Source organism: Leptonotus elevatus, chromosome 20 (assembly GCF_054856555.1).
Source record: "Leptonotus elevatus isolate MCC_2025b chromosome 20, RoL_Lele_1.0, whole genome shotgun sequence".
Classification (NCBI taxonomy): domain Eukaryota; kingdom Metazoa; phylum Chordata; class Actinopteri; order Syngnathiformes; family Syngnathidae; genus Leptonotus; species Leptonotus elevatus.
The window spans coordinates 14,387,551-14,410,591 of NC_141258.1; the positions used below are offsets into that span (position 1 = coordinate 14,387,551).

The 23,041-nt window shown below is 39.2% G+C and overlaps 1 protein-coding gene across 3 annotated transcripts in view; it reads right to left on the reverse strand.

Annotated features, from left to right (window-relative positions):
• Window positions 1–415: 415 nt before the first annotated feature.
• The window catches only part of LOC147157182 (uncharacterized), a 57,038-nt gene continuing 34,412 nt past the window's right edge, over window positions 416–23,041 (reverse strand). For 2 of the 3 annotated variants that reach the window (XM_086063892.1, XM_086063891.1), the window contains exons 31-49: window positions 22,391–22,572; window positions 22,045–22,228; window positions 21,254–21,396; window positions 18,940–19,121; window positions 15,788–16,047; window positions 15,379–15,613; window positions 15,113–15,293; window positions 12,909–13,035; window positions 12,737–12,823; window positions 12,337–12,522; window positions 9,251–9,528; window positions 9,014–9,162; window positions 7,360–7,444; window positions 6,458–6,572; window positions 4,455–4,586; window positions 4,130–4,381; window positions 2,328–2,481; window positions 2,087–2,252; window positions 416–1,186 (exon numbers count right to left, since the gene is read on the reverse strand). In XM_086063892.1, the coding sequence (XP_085920018.1) occupies window positions 776–1,186; window positions 2,087–2,252; window positions 2,328–2,481; window positions 4,130–4,381; window positions 4,455–4,586; window positions 6,458–6,572; window positions 7,360–7,444; window positions 9,014–9,162; window positions 9,251–9,528; window positions 12,337–12,522; window positions 12,737–12,823; window positions 12,909–13,035; window positions 15,113–15,293; window positions 15,379–15,613; window positions 15,788–16,047; window positions 18,940–19,121; window positions 21,254–21,396; window positions 22,045–22,228; window positions 22,391–22,572 (3,509 nt within the window). In that variant the 3' untranslated portion in view covers window positions 416–775. The remainder of the gene's footprint in view (window positions 1,187–2,086; window positions 2,253–2,327; window positions 2,482–4,129; window positions 4,382–4,454; window positions 4,587–6,457; window positions 6,573–7,359; window positions 7,445–9,013; window positions 9,163–9,250; window positions 9,529–12,336; window positions 12,523–12,736; window positions 12,824–12,908; window positions 13,036–15,112; window positions 15,294–15,378; window positions 15,614–15,787; window positions 16,048–18,939; window positions 19,122–21,253; window positions 21,397–22,044; window positions 22,229–22,390; window positions 22,573–23,041) is intronic. The other variant, XM_086063893.1, reaches the window with a different exon arrangement.

Below are 23,041 nucleotides of genomic sequence, written 5' to 3' on the forward strand. Positions count from 1 at the left end.
ATCGCACCAACACTCAAACCTGATGTTGATATTATTATTGTATTCTCAAATATTACACCATAAAAAGTCTCATGTGCTGCCAATAAAGCACTCGCTTTCATTTGAACTTAAATCTACCGTTGCCATGGTATTGCATCAGAACAAAAAGTCTCACAAGGCCTTTTCCTGCCCGTGCATCACCTCCCTAGCTCCTCGTGTGCGTGCCTGGAGAGATGGCGGAGGATGTCTAATAGGTGAAAGGAAAGTGACGGGATTGTGCCGTGTAATTACCAAAGAAAATGAACACCTGCAAGGAAGTCTTCAGCTCTGTTTCCACTTGGCTTGACTCAGCAAAAATCACTTCATCTGTCAGTTAGACTCTCGTCACACTGCACATTATGGCGTAGGCTTAAAAAAAAACTAGGAGAAATCGTAGTAACATGGAAATGATTTTATCTAAAAAGGTGTACAGATTGAAAAGGTGAGATCCAAATTGGGTTAAAACATCAATGTGCCCTAGCGACATCTCATAAAATAATACATAAAAACAAACAAACCCTGATACATTGTAAAAAAGAAGAGAGAGAAAAAGAAGTGATTTCTCAAGAACAAGGAACCAGAGGTGGCCAATCCAGGTCCAAGTTACTTTCTGGACCTGGATTTGCCACCTCTGCAAGGAACATGATTAGTAAAATCCCACACAGTAGATTCAAATAGTCTATCAAATACGTATAATAAAAGTGCATGAAGTTGCAATCAGTGCAGTAAGAGTGAAATTCCAAAGGCAGTATTTTCCTCACACGAAGAGAAAGAGTTCAAGCTTCTTGGTGTGAAGATGCTGCGCCAGGTTGTGAATGCGACACAGGCGCACGTTATCCGTGTCTCCCGCGCTGTATACGCGGAAGATCTGGTATTGCTCTTTCTTGGTCAGCGCGAAGTGGAGCTCGTTGGCCGACAGGACGATGAACGACCTCTCTTTCTTGATGGTGGACTTCACCTCCACGTACACCACCTCCTCCCCCGTCGGCCCGAAGGTCAGCTCAAAGTCGTACGGCTGCCCGCTCTCGCCGCTCTGATTGCACCACACCACCCGCGTGGGCCGGCTTGTGTCGGCGCCGTCTCTCCAGTGGCAGAGGAAGGAGTTGACCAGGCGCTCGCCCCATTCACCGATGGCTGTCAAGTCCATGTGGCCTTCACTTAGCACCACCTGGGTGAGAAAGCGCCACATGTAGTTAGTAAGCTAAACCTTCTGACATTATTTTGAGCTTCCTGGTGTTAGTCACATGACACTGGGGAGGGAAAATTACTAACTATGCTCAATTTGGGCATTTTCACTTCGGGGTCTACTCACTTTTGTTGCTATTAATTGCTGTTTTTTTTAGTTATTTTAAGAGAACAATAACTTCATTTGTATTAAATAAACTGTACACTGACAACTTTTTATTGTGTCATTTCTTCAGAGTTGTCCCATTAAAAAATATATATAATTAAATATCTGCAGAAATGTGAGGGGTGCATTCACTTTTGTAAGCTAGAGAAAAAAAAAGGAAAAAATTATAATAATTTTGGAATCAGCATTCCAATTGTAGTTATCATAAAATTTTAAGCCCATATCTCATTGGGGGCAAACAAATGTTGATTTCACGTCAGGGTTCATTCAAGGTCGCAACGCTTTTTAAGCATTCTCTAAACAGTTTTAATGGTTTTCCTTATTCTGTCTACTTACAGAATAACGTTGCCATGGTGCTATAAATCTTGCTTCTATTGACACAGCAAGTAAAGCTATGGATCATTCAGCACCAGAATACTCAGGTCATTTGACCTGACGTGAAAATATAAAAACAAAACAAAAAACATCACTGCTGTTTTTCAGATTTTTTTTGGGGTGTGGGGTTTGAATTTTTATTATTATTATTATTATAATAATTTTTTTATTTTTATTTAAACAAAACAAAAAAAACAAAAGGAAATAAAATATAAAACAAACAAACAGAATAAGACAAAAAAAAAACAAGAGCATGTTCAAAAGTTCCTTACGAGCTGAGTCGGGGCAAGAGTGTAAAATGAGCAATAGCATCACATCTAATGAAGCATTTAAAGTACTGACAGTGGAGGGTTTCTGGCAGGTGACATCCAAGTCCTCAAGCGTGGCCTGTGGGGGCTGGAGTTCGTTCCATAGTGGAAAGTTCAGGTTCAAAAGGGGTCTCTGGGTCTCCGCAGCCGCTTGTGAGCCTTTGAACACGCTGGGCAGCACCACCGCCTCTGGCACAACACTGGAGGAGACACAAATAGAGGATGACTGGAATCAAGTGGGAGTGAATATGGACTTTTGAGGACTTGAAGCGTACAGGCTGTCTGGAGTGGCTTGCTCGCCCGCCGCCTCGATGGGCTGCACACATGGAGCACTTGGAGCCGGTTCGGGATCAGTGAGGCTCTCCTCTCTCGTCTCCTTTCCGCTCTCTTTGTGGCCAGATGTCGATGTTTCGCTTGGTTGATGGCGTGCTGCACATGACGGTGGAGACCACATGGAGAATGAACATCGAAATCTATTGTTTTTTGTTTGTTTTGGTGTTTAGATTATTACTATTGATAGTAGACATCCATCACACTTGCATATCATCATACTCCTCCTCCCTTCCACCGATCCATCCATCCATCCATCCATCCTCAGTGGCTCTCTTGCTAGCTATTTTCTATCCTCTCTCTTATCAATGGAGGCAGATGGCGACTCCACAACAAGTTTTTTTGTTTTTAAGTTTCTCACCAAGATGGAAGTTTTACATTTGTCGCTACCATACTCACTCATATGGGGTTGTGGCTTGAGATGATTTTTGTTGTCAAGAGGTCCTATTAAAATAAATACAAACTATTTTTTAAGGGCACTTTTTTTTTTAACCTATTTTCAGCTTGCAGTGTGCAGCTTTCAAACAGCCAAATCTTTCTTTTTCTTTTAAGAAGGCCAGAATGGTGGATGGTAATGTGTTAACCCCATTCAATTTTTGAGTCCCGCACTGCCCCACTCTCTATCGGTGTTCCACAGGGTTCAATTCTGGGGCCTCTGATGTTTTCATTGCCGTTATCAATCACATTACCCCAAGTTGTTGTGAGTCTATTCCCAGATAAAGGTCGTTACATTGAATTAGGGATAGACCGATTATCGGTTGGCCCGATTATTAGTGCCGATATTCAGCATTTTGACGATTATCAGCATCGGCCATTTTGAACAGCGAACACATTATTAAATTTAATAGAAGCTGCTGACCCTGGAAACTTAAAACTAAGATATGTACAATTTTTATATTTCATACATTTTAAAATTTTAGCAAACATTATTTACTGTAGAACACAATAGGGAGCTATTTACTTAAGTTTTTATTTTACTTTTAAAGACATGCTACTGCCCCTGGGAGATCGCTGAACTTTTTGTTAGATTTTTAAAACAAAGATGTCTATTAACTAAGATTAAAGAATTTTAAACTCCAATATTTTACAAAGCCTAAAAAATGTTCAATAAACATTTGCTTAAAAATTCAAAAAATAATTTAAGAGCTGTAGTTTGTATTTTTTCAAATTTTGATGCCAATAAAAGTGAAAATGGATATTAGCTCCAAGTAAGTGCCTCGATAAATATATTATATTTATTTATTTTTAATAAAAATACAAATATAAAAATGTAATATAATGTTCATAATATTTTTATATTTTTCATTGCTGTAATGTAAGTAAAGTACAATATTGTGTTTATTTTAATATGAGCTTATTGTTTCTACAATATTGTGACCTTTTTTTGTATCGCTAGCCTCCCCACAATATCGTGATAATTATCGTATCGTGATGTTTCGATATCGTTACATCCCTACTAATAATCGGTATCGTATCGGTCCTGAAAAAAACATATCGTCTATCTCTACTTTGAATCTCACTTGATTGTACTTTAATTTTGTGCTCTCTCTCTCTCTCTCTCTCTCTCTCTCTCTCTCTCTCTCTCTCTCTCTCTCTCTCTCTCTCTCTCTCTCTCTCTCTCTCTCTCTAGCACTGACATAGTAAGAGAAGTGAACATTATTATAGCAGTCATTTTCTTCCTAATGTAAAATATGTGCCTTAGCTCAATCAAGTGTTGGGAAACGTGTTAGCCTGATGCAAGCATAACCTGCAGGTTTTGTTGTGCCGCTAGCAGCAGCAGCAGCATTAGACTGGCTAGTAGTTCTCGGCGGTCCTGGTTGTTCTGCTGGTCTGCTGTTGGCTTTATCACCCTCAATGTTGCCGTTGTCAGATTTCCGTGGAACAAATTGGCCACTCCCTTTGGCGGAGACGTCTTTCTCCGGGTCTTTGTCCTTGGGCGCGGCAGGAGGTGGCCACATCTTCAAGGCAGCTTCTACTGCGGATTCATCGGCACGGCCTGCTGCAAAAATGTGAAAAAATGTGAGGATGTCGTTTCTGCTGAATGGAAATATTACACGAATCCCTTACAGCACCTGAGTTTTGGCTTCCTGTATTGACAACGGATGCTCGTGGAGGCCAGGAAATTAACGTCATCTCTCCATCTTGTTGTTCAGGGTGCAATAACGCTAATGGATAACCCGTGGAAGGAGGATATCTAGATGGTGCTGGAAAAAAACAACTCTTTCATGATAAAGATCAAATCTAATCAATTTCCTCTCTTCCTGATCTTTGAGGTCTGTGAACAGTTGCTCTTTTGAGTCGCCGTGCTGAAAATGTGAACAAAGCCACAATTTACATTTGTAAGGAACAAGCCAGGTAAACGCTGCATCCGTGTGTGTGTGTGTGTGTGTGTGTGTGTGTGTGTGTGTGTAGTGCTTTGATGCATGACTGAAAATGCAGATATGGGATGATGCTGGCAATCAAGGGAACAGGATACACTACAGACAGAAGAGTTGACTGACTGGCACAGGCGCAGAGAAATGAGCCGTATGTTGCTACAATTGGATTTCATGCTCCAGTTGCCATACAAAAGTTACATGCAAGTGATCTCGCACAATTCTTCAGCGTCACATCGACAGACACTTTTAGAACACCTTCTAAAATTAATTAATGTGATAAATTTACACTAAAGATGAAGTGAAATACAGAAGTGCCTTGAGATACAAGTTGGTTTCATTTTAATGAGAAGAATAGCACCTGATAAAATAAAAAAATACAGTAGTGACACAATTAGAATGAAAAAAAAAAAAACTCAGGTAACCATATTGCAGTGGCCTAAAACTGAAGTGAGATTCATAATTTAATAGTGCAAAGTGGCAACATTCTTTGCCGAGGATAAAGAATAGTATATGATCCGTTACTGTTATACTGTATTGTCTGGCAAAATGTGTTAATGCACTCTTCGTGTTCAAATATAATGGAGGTGCAAGGTTTTGGTCCGACGCCAGTGATAGGTAAATGCGCAATTCTCTTTGTTTGGTTGAGCTTGAGAGTTAATTCAAAGGGACTCTGTTGAATGGGCTGAATCTTGGCAAAAAATTATGTTAGCACTAAAATCCCCACCCCCAGAGAATCTCAATAGTGATTTAAGGTTTTTTTTTGTATGTAGAAACTGGATGACAATTGTCAGAATTATTCAGCAGAAATCAAGGAAAACCCTTTCTTATTCTAAGTACTTTTATTTTCTCATTCTGTAGTAAATAGTGGCCTATCATCGCCAACTACAACATCAATCAGATTGAGGAAAGGTGTTTTCATTACATTTTGGTGAATATTTTTGTCACTTAAATGTCACCTATTTCCAGGGGCGTAGCCAGAAATTTTTCATTGGGGTGGCCAGAGTGAAACCATGACTCATATAGGGGTGGCCATAAGTTCATACCTGAAATGTAAAAGTGGTTCTTAACCATGCAGCCATACTGTTTGGATACTGACCTTGGGCTGCGAGCACCGACTAGTGGGCTGCATAAAATAATTTTAGTGTTATGAATTCATTGCATTGGAGCTGTTACAATTGTCAATGAGTTGCTCAGTTACAATATAGTTTTCTGCCACTTTATGGCAATAAGGCAAATGTCAGAAAAGGAAACCGAACAGCAAAATTCATGACTAAGTATTAAAAATCCACCCCTTGCCTATTTCTCCATAATAAGAAATACCAAGAAATATTGAACTGTAGTAAGCAATGCCCTATCATTGCCAGGCGTTAAAATCGATTTCTGGCGAAAAATTTTGACAATATATTTCATCCAGTTTCTCCATAATGAGAAATATCAGCATGTCATATTGCAGAGCAGAAAGAGGTGTTACAATTTAGCTATCTATTGATTTCTCCAAAACAAATTGATTCAGTATCCCGATCAAAAAAATACATAGAAACAGTTTTGAGTGAAAAATGGGCCATTCTGGCAAAATAGTTCCTTTAAACTCAAGAGTTGCAATCAAAAGTTTGAGGCCTCACACACACACACACACAACATTAGAGGTGTCTTTACTGCACAATTTGATGGTTCCAAAGCTGTGACTACGTCCTTACGTTTTTCTAGGGTGACCTCTGGCCGAGGAGGCTCTGGGACTTCCCACTGCTCCTCTTCACTGGGCAGCTCTCTGATGTCCTCCTTCATTAAGAACCTCTTCAAGGCTGCTGGGTCCTATTTTGGTTAGAATGCATTGTTAGAATCTTGCAACTACATAAGGTTACCAACCTATCAAGCTACCAAGCACTTACTCACATACCTACCATTCATTTATGAATTTAACATCATAGTCATCATTTCAGTCATCCGTTTGCAGATTATGAACCAAGAAGAAGAGTCAACATTAAACTAAAGTATTGTAATATATTCTATACGTCACAGCTGCATTTAACTTCCGAATCCCATTATAGGGACTTTGAAGTTTCTTATGCTGGCACATCTAGAGCGAAGGCTTAATTATTTTAATCAAACATCCAGCTGGGTCTTCGCCAGAGTGGATTATCATTGATTATAATGCGACCCAATTGCGCCACACATGTCTGCAGCTGCTGCACAAACGGACCACACAAGGGTATTCAAGGATGTTGGATGGTGTAAGACCGATGATTAATGTCTAATTTTCACACTTGGTGAAGCCTCTTGCTACTGCATTGTCCTCATGGGAATGTCAACAAGTCGCCATGTAATGTGACCAAGCCCCCTCTACGGAAATCTCACATTAGTTCTACTTAGGCTTGTGTGTGTGTGCGTGTGTGTGTATGTGTGTGTGTGAGAGGGAGAGGGAGAGGGAGAGAGAGGGAGGGAGAGAGAGAGAGAGCGAGAGAGGGAGAGGGAGGGAGAGAGAGAGAGAGAGAGAGAGAGCAAGAGAGGATAACAGGCTGAAAGAGCGTGAGCAAGCAAAGTCTCATTTCCCTGAATATGGATTACTGGTCAATGCGTGAATAGGTCACATATCACTTACGTTGAGGGACGTGATCAGGCCACTCAGGAAATTCATCAGCTCTTTTCTGTGGCCGCTCTCGGTGCAGAACAGTTTCACCAGCTCACTGAAAGACAAATGCACAAACAAAGAGATGGAAATTTGACTTGTATATAAAAATGTGGGTCTCTTGGGGTGGTTGCCTTTGGTCATTTTATTGTGGCTTAGCGTGCTACATTTCTCTGGTGGGAAGCGTCACTTGATGGGACGTCAACCCAAAACATTTCTTTTCAAAATGTCCTGCGCAGCCCCACTAGTCTAAACCCGGTAGTCTGATTAATATTTCACTCTAAAAACAGTTGGGTCAAAAATAACCCAATTCAAAAATGGACAGATCCTCTACTTGGGTCAATTTGACCAAACATTAGGTCAAAAATGGGGTCATATTGTATAAAACAACCCAGACTGCTGGGTGAAAAAAAAAGAAAAAAGAAAATCCAGAAAGTTGGGCAAGATCCTTTACTTGGGTCAATTTGGCCCAACTTTCAGTTTGTTGGTTTTTTTCATTAAAAGAAAAAGGATCATTCTGTATAAAACAACCCAGAAAGTTGGGTCAGATCCTCTACTTGGGTCAATTTGAGCCACCTTTGGGTAAAAAATTGGGTCATTTTCTATAAAACAACACAGACTGTTGGGTGCAAAAAAAATAAAATAAAAAATAATCCAGAAAGTTTGGTGAGATCCTTTACTTTGGTCAATTTGACCCAACCTTCAGTTTTGTTTTGTTTTGTTTTTTCATAAAAAAAAGGATCATTCTGTATAAAACAACCCAGAAAGTAGGGTCAGATCCTCTACTAGGGTCAATTTGACCCATAAAGTGGATCGGCCCATTTATTTTATTTTTTTAACCATAATAGGGTTAAATTTGACTCAACAGTTTTTAGAGTGTATGTATGTGGAACATGAATTAAGCCACAAAATCCAAATTTTTATCCCTCACAGGGGGCGGCCATTTTGCCACGTACTGTCAACTGAAAATGACATCACAGTTGCTCAGGTCTCAGGTAACAACCAATTACGGCTAAGCTTGCAAACGTCACAGGAAAACAGATGGGCCGTGATTGGTCGTTACCTGAGCAACTGGGATGCTATTTTGAGTCGACAGTAAGTGGCAAAATGGCCGCCCCCTTGAGATGGATAAAACTAAGTGCATTTGGCTGCTTTATTCATATAAGGTAATATTAACCAGAATGTCGTGCTTAGACTAGTGGGTGGAGTTGGGAAACTTTATTGCAAAGAAAAAATTTGGGTTGACTTTCCTTTTATGTAAAATAACTTTAGTCGACTGTTCAAGCTGTGCCCCTCGTTAACTGGGCCACTGGTAGATGGGTAGAGTAAACAGTTGCTCATTTCCATTAGCGAGAGTTCCTTTAAATGGACTAAGAGAAGAAAAGAGGGTGCGTAAAAAGTGCGGTAATTCTTCAACTTTTGTTTTTAAACCACATTGCAGACATGCTATTAAAAAAGTGGGAACTCTTATATGTAAAAAAAAAAAAACACATTTAATTTTCTTTCGTCTGTTACTGTATAATACTTTGTCATCAATTGACGAGGTAAGAAGGAAGGTGTAGTAGTGTATGAATCTATAATCACCTCCATTGGGGCAGGAATAATAAATGAAGCATCACACACAAACCTGCAGATGTCCAACTTGGCTGTGAGATGATCTTTTTGGATGTACAATTCCTTCTTATCCTTTAACAGACAAATGACGTCTGTGGACTCCACCACAGCACCCTCGTAGTTATCCAAATCCAGCTGGTAGTGTATGTACAGTTTACCCACCTGTAAATAAGCATCAAGAAAATCAAAACCCAACTCGCGAATTCGATTTCAATTTAAGCCCTTTGTATTTTCAAGAACTCTGACTGACTTGTGCAAATTTAAGTCGCTTGATCTTTTCTGCAATGTTGTCCTCAATCAGCTCTGAATAAATGTCCGCCAGCTCCTCATGGTGGTAGAGGAACTTCTGGACATAGGGGATGAGTGATCGCACCATGGCCTGCATGGGGGCACAGGGCCTCCAGCTCTCAGTGACGGACTCCATCTTGACACACTGAGATAGCAGACGGATACCGCAGATGTTCATGAATGCCAATCTGTCATTCTCATTGAAGGCGGGAATGGCTGCTTCGCTTGGTGCTGTCCTCCCTGGCAATCAAAACATGAAGGTCACATGTACAGTACTCCCATAATGTGTGTTGGTTTAGTAATACAGTAATATATTAGTTGTAGATGACCACAATGTATCCCTCCATGAATCCTTAAATTAGGATAGTCTACATGCAATCAGAGTTTTTTTTGCCTATTGCTTTGTTGTGTGTTCTTTTTTTTTTTTTTTTTTTTTTTTTTTTAGCGTTTCAATGGAAACCACATGTATTAATGTGCTTGTTATTCAATAGGAAGTAAAAATTACATCACTGAAAGCTGTTTTATAAAACAAAAAATCTTAGCTTTGGCACCATAAATAAGAATGTAATTTTTCACAGTGCCACAGTGTAATTTAGGGGAGACTAGGGCATGTTGTCACATGGGTATGTTGTCACATTGAAATGTTCTTATGTTCTCCACCAGAAAGCGCAGCTAAAACGTGGACTACTGGTTTTCTTCCTTTATATGGTCAGGGGTCGTGTTGTGTCTGAGAAGAGAATCGCACGTTGAAATATGAGATGAGCACCAATTAACCATTTTGCACAAATCTATATAAAAAATGTTAACTATATATTTTGAATCCAAGCAGCTATGCATGTGCAATTATTAGAGGAGAGATTCAGGCATCTTGTTATACCTCAGTCGTTGCTCTGTTTAAGTTAAACTAGAGCTTATAAAATGTCTTTGTCATTTAAGGGTTAGTTGTCACGTGACATAGCAGAGAATGGGTCAATGAAAATGCTTCCCTGGCAAATTGGTTTACGCGTGTGTCAGAATTGTTATTCGGCTGATGAGTCTGACTAGTGAGCACATTCGTTTGTCAGATTTTGTGTTTATGAATGGGTCTTCCGGTTATTGATAGATCTATGTCCACATTTCGGGACTGATTATAGTTTCTGGTCTCTCCTTTTTTGGATGCCAATTTAATCTTGACATTTTAGTTTAAGGAAGGTAAACGAGGCATTTGAGACTGAGAGCCATGGTCTCAGCCAACAGTTCCAAAGGACTTTAATACAGTGCATAATTATTTTTGTTTATGTTAATTCAACGGGGATGTTCAACAAATTTTTCAAGCTCAGTGATAAACATTTTCTTTGGCTGACTTTAATGTTCACTTATGAGAAGAAAAAAAAGAACAACAATAAATGTGTCCTTGTTTTATTACAAAATCCAGTGTGACATCTTACCCCGTGTAGTGAGATAACTTACCTGATGCTGGGGCACGTGCAAGAGAATGTTTAGAATTTGTTATAGAATCAGTCAATAAAGCCCATCTAGACAGTGTATCAGTGCTTTTGTCATTGCTGTGCTTTACTGTTGGCCTCTGACACTGAGTGTGCAAACTTGGACGCCGGACCTGAGGGACAAACCCTCCCAGGTTAGCTTTGAGCTAGCTAACTGGTATGATAGAACACGGATGGATTTAAAACGTTACCAAAAGCGAAATACCACACTGGAGTCTCCAGTTGCAAGTAAGTTGCTTTAAGCTAAAAAAAGATGCAGCTGTGTTAGCGCGTGGGACTCTTGATCTTACTAAAGCGCTTTGGACAACATACACATATACACGTGCATTTTTTGGACTGTGACGTGTTTTACAATATTCAATAACCCATTCAAATTGATTTGCGATTCGCTGCTTAAATGGTAAACGAATAGCGAAAGCGGATTTTGGGTGCAAGTCCGAGCTTCATTTATAACTCTGCACCACACAAAATATTAAAATGACATTAATACAAAATGCATACCTGAGACTATAATCTTTCATCTTGTGTATATGTTGTTTTTATATGATGTATTCAAGAAATGTATAAAAATGTGAAAAGTGTGACATCTAGCCTCGGTCTCCACAACATGTTGATTTTGTTGGTTAATGTCTTCCAATAGAGAACGTGACGTTCAAAGTGGAAGTCAACCTTAAACATTTCTTGACAATAATATGTTATATGTGACCTCACTAGTCTAAATATGACATTCTGATTAGGATTACATTTGTTGAATATATATTAAGCAGCAAAATCCAGGCGTTTTTAGCGATCTCAGGGGGTGGCCATTTTGCCACTTGCTGTCGACTGAAGATGACATCACAGTTCCTCAGGGCTCAGGCAACGACCAATCACAGCTCCCCTGTTTTCTGAAGGTGAGCTGTGATTGGTTGTTACCCGTGACCTGAGCAACATTGATGTCATCTTCAGTCGACAGCAAGTGGCTGTCTGAGATGGATAAAAACGGCTGGATTTTGCTGCTTAATTCATATTCCACTAACACAATATCAACCATAATACCATATTTAGACTTGTGAGACTGAATATAACATATTATTGTCAAAAAAAAATTGGGTTGACTTCCCTTTAAAGTTAGCAGGGATAGCTAACTCAACTCAACACATTATCAAAGCACCACATTAATGTTTTACAATAAAATCGGCATCATGCAGGTAAAATGGTTAATTAAGCCAAAAATATTTTTTTTAATTCAGCTCAAAACTTTAAAGAGTTTGGACAGTTGATGTATTAATACAGAGTAAGGCTGCCTTCTTTTATTCTGAAATTATGCTCGGTGCTCATACTTTGCTGCTTCGGCCACGGATGGGCGACTGCGAACCAATGTACTGACCTTTGACCTCAATTACATGTTTCATCTGGCTTCAGATTAAAATCAATATAACTGGTGCAGCAAAGCAGAGCGGAAAAAAATGCGGAAATGGAACGGCTAATTTGACTTAACTTCTGTGTTCAAATCTCTTCAAGATAGCAAATACTTGATGATAGATCAAATACTTCGTAAACATTGAAAGAATCAGCAGCATACCGGAGATGCCAGTATTTTTCCGTAGCGTTGTCTTCTTCTCTGCTGGCGGTAGATTGAGGAGGCAGATTTCCTTGTGGGATTTAAAGATCTTCTCCAGCTCTTTACTGTCCGCTATCATGGGTTTACATGCCAGGCTCACCCAGTTCTTATCCTTGGTGGGGAAGACCCTCTTGTCCAACACCATACCTAAATGGAAGGAATAAGTGTGAATCAGCAACTAAGAACATTTCTCTGTCCTGCTTTAAACTATCAACTGCCGGTCAAAGAAAACGTAATACTGCACCTGAACAGATCATGCCTTGTTACAGTTTCCTGTATTACCAATTTATGGGAAATATTTTTCAAAGGGTGTAAGAGAGTGACTGGGAGAAAACATCAACAATATGAAGGCTTCACTCACCTTTCAAAGTGGAGGCGTAATTGCCATCGAGTATGGTCTGAGGTGCGTCCTCATGTTCGCCAGACACTTGAATTTTACACTTGTCAGCTGTCAGACATGTAGATAAATGATTGTATATGAGGCCAGGTGGAAGAAATTGCCTACGAGACAAATTCCATCGCAGCGGTCTTACCAAGTGTAGCGTAGAGCACAGACACATCCTGAAGCACTTCAGCAGTTGGGATGGGAGATGATGAAGCGATGATTTCTAAAAGAGCGACATATTGCCTCATGTTGGGGCTGCCATCCACATTCAGTAGCTGTTTTAATAAAAAATAAAAAATATTCAGAATACTGTTACAGATTTATCTCATGGTGATCCGGCACTACGCACATTATTGAGTGTAAGCTGATGTGAGCTAAAAACAGTGGCACCTTTGTTTGAAGACCCCAATAGTTGTATTTGTATTTTTGTGTAAAAATTGTTCAAAGAAGTTCAAAACGTCATCATACATGAAGTGAATATCACCTGAGTTGACCTCATTTTATTCAACATCAAGGATGAACTTTTGCCTTTCCTCTGGCTTTTGAGATATTTTCAGAAACAATTTACAATGGTTTTGAATTGGTAGTGTTTGTTTCTACTTTTTTTGTTTACTTCTTGTTGAATCTAGTATCAAGCAATTGTGTTCTTGTAATTTTAGCTATATATTTTATTAGGGGTGTCAGGTGATTAAAATTTTTAATCGTTATTAATCATGACTTGAATAGTTAACTCATGATTAATTACAAATTTTATATTTGTACAATAAAATATTAAGTTTTCATACTCTTGTTAACATAAAAGTGGAAAAAATGTTAAACTGATAGAAATATGGCTGCATCTTTTAGTCATTGATACAGTAATTTCCTAATAATTAATCAAATTGAGTTACAATTAAAAAGATGTGCTATACTGTAAAAAAATAAGTGTGATATTTATTTGTGTTGAGGTAATCCTTCTGCCACTAGATGGCATAATTGCATTTGTAAGACTTTAGTGACAGTTCAGTGCATTTTTCTTTTCATATTAAGTGCAATCTAATCTTTAACATGAAGTAACTTGTGAAATTGTGCATTTGTAAAATACAACTATTAATTTATTATTAAATGTATTACTGCTAAATTTTGACGTGGACACATCTGCTGCGTTGAGACTGGATTTCCCCCAGTACAGGCTTTCCAAATAAGGGGCGGCCATTAATCGTGTGTTAAAACAATTAGTGGCATTAAAGGAACTTTAAATTAACTCAAAATGAACGCACTAATTTTGACACCCATAATGTTTTTGCATTTCAGTCCTGCTTATATGCCGTTTAACAAGAAGGAGCACAGAGTAAGGATGTAGATTAGACTTTACAACGTTCAGATCAGCTTAATCGTAGCTCTGCAACAATAATGGCAATATTGTGATATCACAATACTAAAATGCCACACTATATCAACGTTGCCATGTCACGATATTAAAAGCAGCACATCTGTTAAAAAGGCGAGGCTGTATTCAATTTGTGTAGTTCTAGTACCCTCTGGTGGTTAGTTTATTAGTGCAGTTTAAGAAATATTGCTGCATCTTGTAGTCATCCATACAGTAATATCATAATTCATAAAATTTAGATAAAATTAAAAAGATGTACTGTACTGTCAAAAACGAGTGTGATATTGATTTGTGGTGAGGTAATTTCTCTGCCACTAGATGGCATAATTGTATTTGTAAGACATGACAGCTCAGTGCATTTTTCTTGTCATATTAAGAGCTATCTAATCTTTAACGTGAAGTAACTTATGAAATTCTGCACATTTTCAAATTGTAAAATCGAACTTGGCCCCATTCTCCACAAATATATGCATTATTATAAAATTTATTACTGCTAAATTTTGACGTGGTCATGTCCGCTGCGAATTCTCCCAGTACAGGCTTTCCAAGTAAGCAGCGGTCATTAATAGCGCATTAAAAAAAATTGTGGCGTTAAAGGAACTTTAACTAAAAATGAACACAATAATTTTGACCCTAGCTATTTCATTAGTTTCTGGTATTTATAATAACCTTGATTGTGAGTGTACCAAAAGTCACCTGTTATAGACTCCATCTCACCTGCTACCCTGATAAGAAAAATTGACTCCAAAAATGACAAATCTTAATAATGTGCATATTTCCTGTGCAGTTAAAGGATGTGTGGCAGGTGCCAGTTTGAACTCTGTGAATAAACATATCAAGTATATTTCATCTCTATCACAAATTTTGTTATCACAGTCAATCAAATCAAAGTTGCACCAGCATCACGGTCATCATGGTTGAACTTTACAGTACCACTGAAATTAGACATCAGCTAAAGATGTGATATTAAAGTCCAAGCTTACTCTGATGAAGAAGTCTTTCATCATGCCTCCCAGTTTGCTGTAAAAAGCAGCCAGGACTTTGGGCTCCTCAATGGGGCTCTCTGGTTCACGCACCAGTGGTTTGTAGCGCAGGAACATGTTAGTGGGGTCACTCCAGCATACCTCCCTCAGGTGGTAGAAGCGTCCTGAACACCACTCATTACTTTGCTTGCGGAAAGCCAAAATGTGATTAGTGACAGTGAATGGATGCAAACAATCAATATATATTGATCCTACCAGTGGCATACCTACGGCACTCCATTGGTATAAAAACAGCTGGATTATGTTGGAAGAGCTGCATTAGGCTGCTCTGGGGACAGTTTGTGCGCAGGTAGGAGTAGATGTTGTGGATGTGCGGAATTGTGGATGTGAAATTTGCCCCTTCTGGCACATCAAGGAACTCTTGTTTATCGGCTGCGGGTTTGGTACACCACTCCTTCAGATAGGTAATCATATCATCCACTGACACATTTTGTCTTATTCCTAAAAAATAAATAAAAGGCAAACGTGTTAGAATGACTAGTGAATATGTCATGTACATTGACTTTTAAAATTTGAGTACAAGGACCTAACCTATCAAGAATGTAGCTCCAGAATTTAGTCTTTGTTGGGGAGGGGGGGGGGGGGGTAAGGCAATGTTCCGCAACAGATTCTTACCCAGGGCTTTGCTGAACTCGCTTGGATCCAAGTTCACATAATAGACATGTGTCCCAAGTAGGCTGGTGATTTCAAGTGCGTTCAAGTAGATTGTGTTTGGACACAGGTACTTAATCTCGGTCTTTTCATCTTCCTGTGGGCGGAAGACTGGCATCCATTTGAGACGACACAACAAGTGGTAAAAGGAAGACTTGGTGGTTCTGATGGGCCGATCATCTCTGTCCAGCACCTGAGCGGTGAGGTACTGAGAGTAGCAATGCCTGGAACAATATGTCATGATTTTAAAACAATGTCAATTAAATCTAAAAACATACACATACGACACATTTCAACAAAGTTTCTTATTTGGGCGGTCAGATTCAAAATTTTGGTTCAGTGATGTTGTCACTTTGCATTGCTCACCAAAGTGGCAGACCTGTGTGATCAGATTATTTTGCAGGATGGGGCATTCCGAGTCAAATGCACAAAGAAAACGCTACAGTGAAAATTTATATCATGGGCAATTAACCACAAGCTAAATCGTGTATCCTGACAAGGTCCATTGTTTTCAAAGGAAACTTTTACAATTAACTCATTCAAACCCAAAAACTTATAAATACGTTATTTAATATGTTGTCCTTCACTGCCAAAAACGCATTAATACGTTTTTTTTTTTTTTTTTTTAATGCTAGAGCATACAGAAGGCTTTGATACAGCTTCTGACATGAAGAGGTCACTTAAAGCAATAGTAATTATTACAAAAAACAGCCAACAGGTGGCAGCAGAGTATAAGAGATCGGCCAGGGTCATGTGGCAACAAGCTTTTTGCCGTTTGTGAATAATGATGAAACTTAGCTAATTACTGCAAAACGGAAACAGATACAAATATTTTTTTTCAATAATAATATTTTTTGTCCTGATGAAAGAAGAGACTCTAATCATTCTTTTTGTAGGTTCTATGTTTTTTATAGCAATAGAACATAATATTCTGTGGACCTTGCAAAATCAGTCAAAATCCAGTAAAACAACCGGGAGCGAAGGGTGTTGCTTCAGTGAAAATGGCTGGGAGTGAATGAGTTAATGGGCTAAACTTTGCCTGCCCAGTCAGGTCCATTAGTCACTTTCCTTGACACCTGTTATCTAGCAATAGACTTCACTGTATTGGCTATGCTCAGCTCTTCTTGGCGTGGGCTGTCTATTTCAAATTGTACAGACTTGGTAGCTATTAAACACACACAATTAATCACAATAAGATACACTAAAAGGTCTCTTGGAGTTATAAAGATTCCAGCTGACATGAGCGATATACTAACATACAGCAATAGCTGCGTGGCTCAGGGAGTAGATCGGCTGTATCCCAAGCTGAAGGTCGTGAGTTTGTTCCTCAACTCTTGAGTGACTTTTATTTATATTTTCCAATTCTTTGTTTTACTTTCTTCCAAGTGTAAATACTCCAAAACTGAGTCTATTTGGTCCCACTCTAAATGGAGTAACATTTACTCTACAGAATCTAATATGTAGCCGATTCTAGTAGTTACATACATACATCTTTTGCATTAAAATCAGGGCGATCGGATCACACGCCATGCTTGACATTGCAGAAGCAAATTGACTCGCCGGGCTCCGAGAGATTAGATTGGCATGCGCATAGTGCGTTTATACAGGCAAACTGAGGCATCTGATGTGGGCAATTGGAGATTGCAACCCTAGATCGTGCATCCATGTGTGACCGCCCTCCCTGTTGTGTCGTGCGGCCAGAGGGGTGCTATTCAAATATTTTTAAGATGATATTTTATTCAATTAATTAATTTCCACAACGATTCAGAGGAATTGTCCCATGCTGTTGTCATATATACATGAAAGAAATACGTTGACATCCACGACACGCGTCTGGAGCTCAGAATCTATTCTGCCTGCACCTCCATCTGATCCACTAAAATCACGTTACACAAACCTGCGCCAGAAGTTAGACGTGCTTTTATTGAGTCTAAAATCTTGTTTACTTTTGGTCACCAAATTGTGAGATGCGTCGGCGGGTGGAGTGTAATAGAAAATGCACTTTGTGATGCGTAGTGCGTAGGGCTGCTCGATTACGGAAAAAATAATAATCACGATTATTTTGGCAATAATTGAAATCACGATTATTCAAACGATTATTTTTTGGTACAAAGCAATACAATGTTAACACATTTAAAAATATTAAGACCAATAACCAAAATAGAAACACTATAATTATATAAGTTCCTTTTGGACCAAACACAATTTATAATAATATATATTCATAATAATATTTATTTATTTATGTTGGTAAAATCTTGAAGTTGGAGTGCAGCATGTAGACTGTGCAGTAGGACGATCATTTAGCTTTTGGTACAAAATAAGAAAATGTTTAAAAAACAAATACAAAATATTAAGACAAATACAATTCCTTGAAACACTATAATTATTCAAGTTTCCTTTTGGATGAAACTACATTTATTAAGTTAGGTATTTTAAATGTAAAAAAGGTGCAAATGTCAATTTTTTTCATGATTATGCTGATTTTGTAATTGTAGAGTGTAATAATTGAAATTGTAATTGAATTTCAATTATTGGCACAGCCCTAGTAGCGCGGTCTACCAAGTTCACTAAACTAGACTTGCCCTGGCACAGAAATGAAGATGCACCCATTGTTACGCCAAGCGCAGTGTACTTTCTGTGAGCAAAATATCAGGTGCGTTGGGGACGTGACAGTGGAATGCCCATAGAGGCGCAACCCCAAACCTGCTCGTATTTACACCAAGCGCACAGGCACCAGTCTATAAAAATAGGGCCCCAAGAGTAATAAAGAATTAGACCGCCAAAACAAAGTGGAATCTGCAGAGTAAAATATTGCCTTGATCTAGGCCACAGCAACACACTAAGCTAACACTTGTTACAAGTGTATCCAGCGCACGTGTGGATATTTTCCAAAGGACAAAAACCAGCCCGAACAACACTTCATAATTGTTCCAGTAATCACCAAATGGCCACATTAGAGAGGATTACAACCTACTCATTAGAACCATTATCTTATTCAGTCTAGACGCTTTCGTGAAGTATTACTTCTTTAAAACAGTCAAGTAGAATGCATCTGTTCTTCATGGAACAATATTCATTTAACAGAATGTGACACAGAGGGACAAACGTGTTACCCTGTGTTCCAGTTGGTCGCCAGCAGATTTAGCAAAGCCTCTCTCTGTGCCAGGAGGCAGGGAGCAGTCAGCTGGGCCGTGGCCAGGGCATGGAACTCCTCGCATGGGTAGTCGTCAAGCACACAGTCCTCCCCAGGAGTTTGGTGCCACATTGTGCTTTCCACTGACCACGGACTGCAGTTCTGGAAGTGTGCATGAGAAACAGAATATGTATCATTACAGGTCCAAAATTTATTTTTATATTTATCCGCCATATCCCATGTATGAAAGCAGCACAATAAATCTACAAACAATGAGTTGTGGTTGCAGTCCAAGCTAAAACAGACATCTGGAATTACAACCTGCTGACATGTCTCTTTTGTCACCTGCTCTTCCTGCTCACTCTCAAAACAGCTTGTGATCTCAGGAGCTTTCGTGTACCCCCTGCCCTCATATATGGACACTTACTTTTAAAATCATAACACTGTGAGATAAGAAATATTCCTCATCAACACTCAGGCTGGGAATAAGAGTAACATCCATCCATCCCAGCTGACTTTTGGATATGAGGTAGGGCACACCATGGATTGGTCGCCAAACAATCATTGAGACTCAAATTCACACCTATAGACAATTTTCCTGCTTCCAATAACCTAACATTAATGTTATTGGAATGCGCGAAGCAGCCTGAGTACAATGGGGAAACTAACGAAAGCACGGTGTGATAACCATTAGCCCATCATGCTGCCCTTAGGAACATGTGATGCAATGTAAATAAAGTCACAGTATGTATTTATTTTTTGGTCATTGATACAGCGATGTTATGCGCTAATTAGGGATGGGCAAGTACTGATACCAGGTATTAGTATCGGGATGATACCTGGCCTTATTTCAAGGTATTGGTACTCGCGTTTATGATCAGGCACTGGATTATTATCCATCCATTTTCGGAACTGCTTGGTCCTCACAAGGGTTGTGGGGGTGCAGGAGCCTATCCCAGCTGTCTTCGGGCAGTAGGCGGGGTACACCCTGAACTGGTTGCTTGTCAATCACAAGGCGCACATAGACAAGCAACTATCCACACACAATCACACCTAGGGACAATTTAGACACTTCAATTAACTCATTCAAACCCAAAAACATGTAAACACGTTTTTTTAATACTTTGCCCTGCACTCCCAAAAACGTATATATTTATAAGTTTTTTCAATGTTTTTTTTATGCTAGAACATACAGAAGGCTTTGATGCAGCTTCTGACATGAAGAGGAGGCTTAAAGCAATTGTAGTTACGGCCAGCAGGTGGCAGCAGAGAATAAGAGATCAGCCAGGGCCATGTTGCAACAAGCTCTTTTTGCCAGTACTTTCACCAGGAATGTGAATAATGATGAAACTTAGCTATACAGGGAGTCCTCAAGTTATGTCGTTTCACCTCGTCTGTAGCACATTCTTTTTCGTAAATTTTCCACAGTAATCACGCAATTTTAAAGTTATTTAAACAGATACCAATATACTTTGTTTCCTGAAGAAAGAAGAGACTCTAATCTTTTGGTAGGTTCCATGTTTTTATAGCAATAGAACACAGTATTCTGTGGGCCTTGCAGAATCAGTAAAAATCCAGTAAAACAGCCGGGAGTAAAGTGGGTTGCTTCAGTGAAAGTGGTTGGGAGTGAATGAGTTAGCATACCATGCATGTTTTTGTTATGTGGGAGGAAACCGAAGTACCTGGAGAAAACCCACGCAGGCATGGGGAGAACATGCACTCAGGAAGGCCGGAGCCCGGAGTCGATACTGGATTATTAGTTTAATTAATTAATTAATAAAAAAATATTTTATTGTGTGTACGATACAAAATATGTATTTTATGAACAAATGAAAAAAATATCATAGGAAATGATCATTAATTTCAAGAAAAAATGCTATACAGTATTTGGATAACTACGTCTTTCTTTAAAATGATCTGTCATTGTTTTTTGGGAAATGTTCTGTATCAAAAGTACGAGTGGTATCAGAGCTTGTTATCGGTATGGGTGAGTACTAAAGAGTTGAGTATTCGTACATCCTTATGGTAATCAATACATTGCAAGGAATTAATCTTGAACACGTGATATCTATGTCACAGAAGAGCATTTATGTCATGAAAATAACTGATATTTCCAGTTCATTCAGTTCACAGATTTGAACACGAAATGTAGTAATGTACTATGAGAAATCACGATAGGATAAAGATGAAGTATAACCTGAGTTATTGTGAGCAAGCGTGGTAGCATATTTAGAGCACGACTTGAGAATGATGACAAAACAGATGAAGTGAAAGTTGAGCGATGTCATCCTCACCAGTTCTGTGGGTGTGAGCGTCTGTCTCTCTTTTCGGATGATGAGCCCATCACTGACACCCAGTCTGCTGAACAGTTGTCTCCAACCTGCCAGGTCATTGTCTTCCTGCAAGTAGTTGCGACTCAGCAGGATCCATTCATAGCCTGGTTGATGAGTAGCAACGTAGATAGTCATGGAAACATTATCCACGAGGATCACAACATGAGAATACACATCATAAAGTGTACAACTAAAGCAATGGATAAAATAACTGTGATACCAATAGAATGGAAGATCTAAATGTGAATGTCAAAGTCAATTTTATTTGGATAGCGCATTTCATATGGCAATCATACATTCAATGTAATTCAGGATAAAAAGCAAGATGGTCCCCAATCACCGGGATGCTGTTATTTGTTTTTATTTTTTTCTGCGTCATTCCATCAGTATGTATTTATGTGAAGTGAGCTTTAATTCTTAATCTTTTGGGTATTTATTTGGACAAAAGAAAGCCACAGAAGTGGTATTAACGACACCTGGGAAGTGGAAACTGTTTTAAATTGAGGGGGAGATTCAAAGTGTTATGGTCTCCTTATCTTTTATTATTATATTAATTTAGAAGACTTAAACTGTACATGCAATGATGTCTTTAGGATGGCAATACTCTGACTCTGTAAATGAATAATTCAGTTTCATTTATTCCAGAGAAAAATTGTTCGTGTCCCAGAATATTCCACTGTAGTTATTCTAAAATTTGAACCATCTTGCAACAATAGCATCATGCAGGGTGAGAGTCTTGAGTGTGTACCGACCGGGCAGTGTCTTTGACAGGTCCATGTTGTCATATGCTTCCGAGAAGTGCACCCGGCTTTGCCCTGGGCATAGCAGACCCCTGTTGGTGAGGACGGGTACTGCAATGTCTGCATACTCCTGGCTGGAGATGCAGTGCTGCTTGATGAAAACCAGGTAACTCACAACCACCGCCTCTGGCTTTGACTAAGTGAGATTAAAGGATCAAAGAAGAGAGACAGTAAGATAGTAATACAATAAGTTTGATTATAAAAAAAAACAGACATGCGAATCAACATAAAATCACGAAGTGCATTTCTCACAACTCTAATGTGCACACACAGCTGATGCAGTATACAAGATATCTACCTTCCATTTTTCGTTTTGTAACGCAGGGTAGATGTGCTGCTCCAGCAGGTCTTGTGGCTCAAGTTGATGAACTCCCAGTCTTCTCAGTAGCTCCTGCACCTGCTGACTCTCCAAAGGTTCCACACAGCTCAGCAGAGACGGGTGAACTATGCTCACATCCTTATACAATACGGACAAATGTCCTGTGGGTGGAAAAAAAGAAATATGTAAGGAAAACTTTTTTTGGGCCAGTTACAAGCTGTGGAGCAGCATTCTTAACCAGCTGCAGTTGGGAAAGTGACGTCTGTCCAAGCCCAAAATAAAGTGCACTTCAGTGGTCTAAACGATTGATGATGAAAAGCTCAAATTAAAATCGCAAATTGATTCTGCGAGAGGACTGGTGTAACTTCGGCCAGTTGAAAGAAGCTTGACTTGACAACTGAGCATGTCGCAGCATCGACTTTTAGACCTGCGTCCAGACGAAGAAGATATATGGAAAATAAAAGCAGCCCAAGGATGGAACCTTGAGGCACTCCCGACCTCAAAGTGTTGACAACGGACTCTACAGCCTCAAAACGAACGCTAAACTTTCTACTTATACGGTATGATCAAAACACTGCCCTGGTTGCCCACACAGTTCTCTAGCCAGGTTAGGGGGTTGGTTGGTGGTCC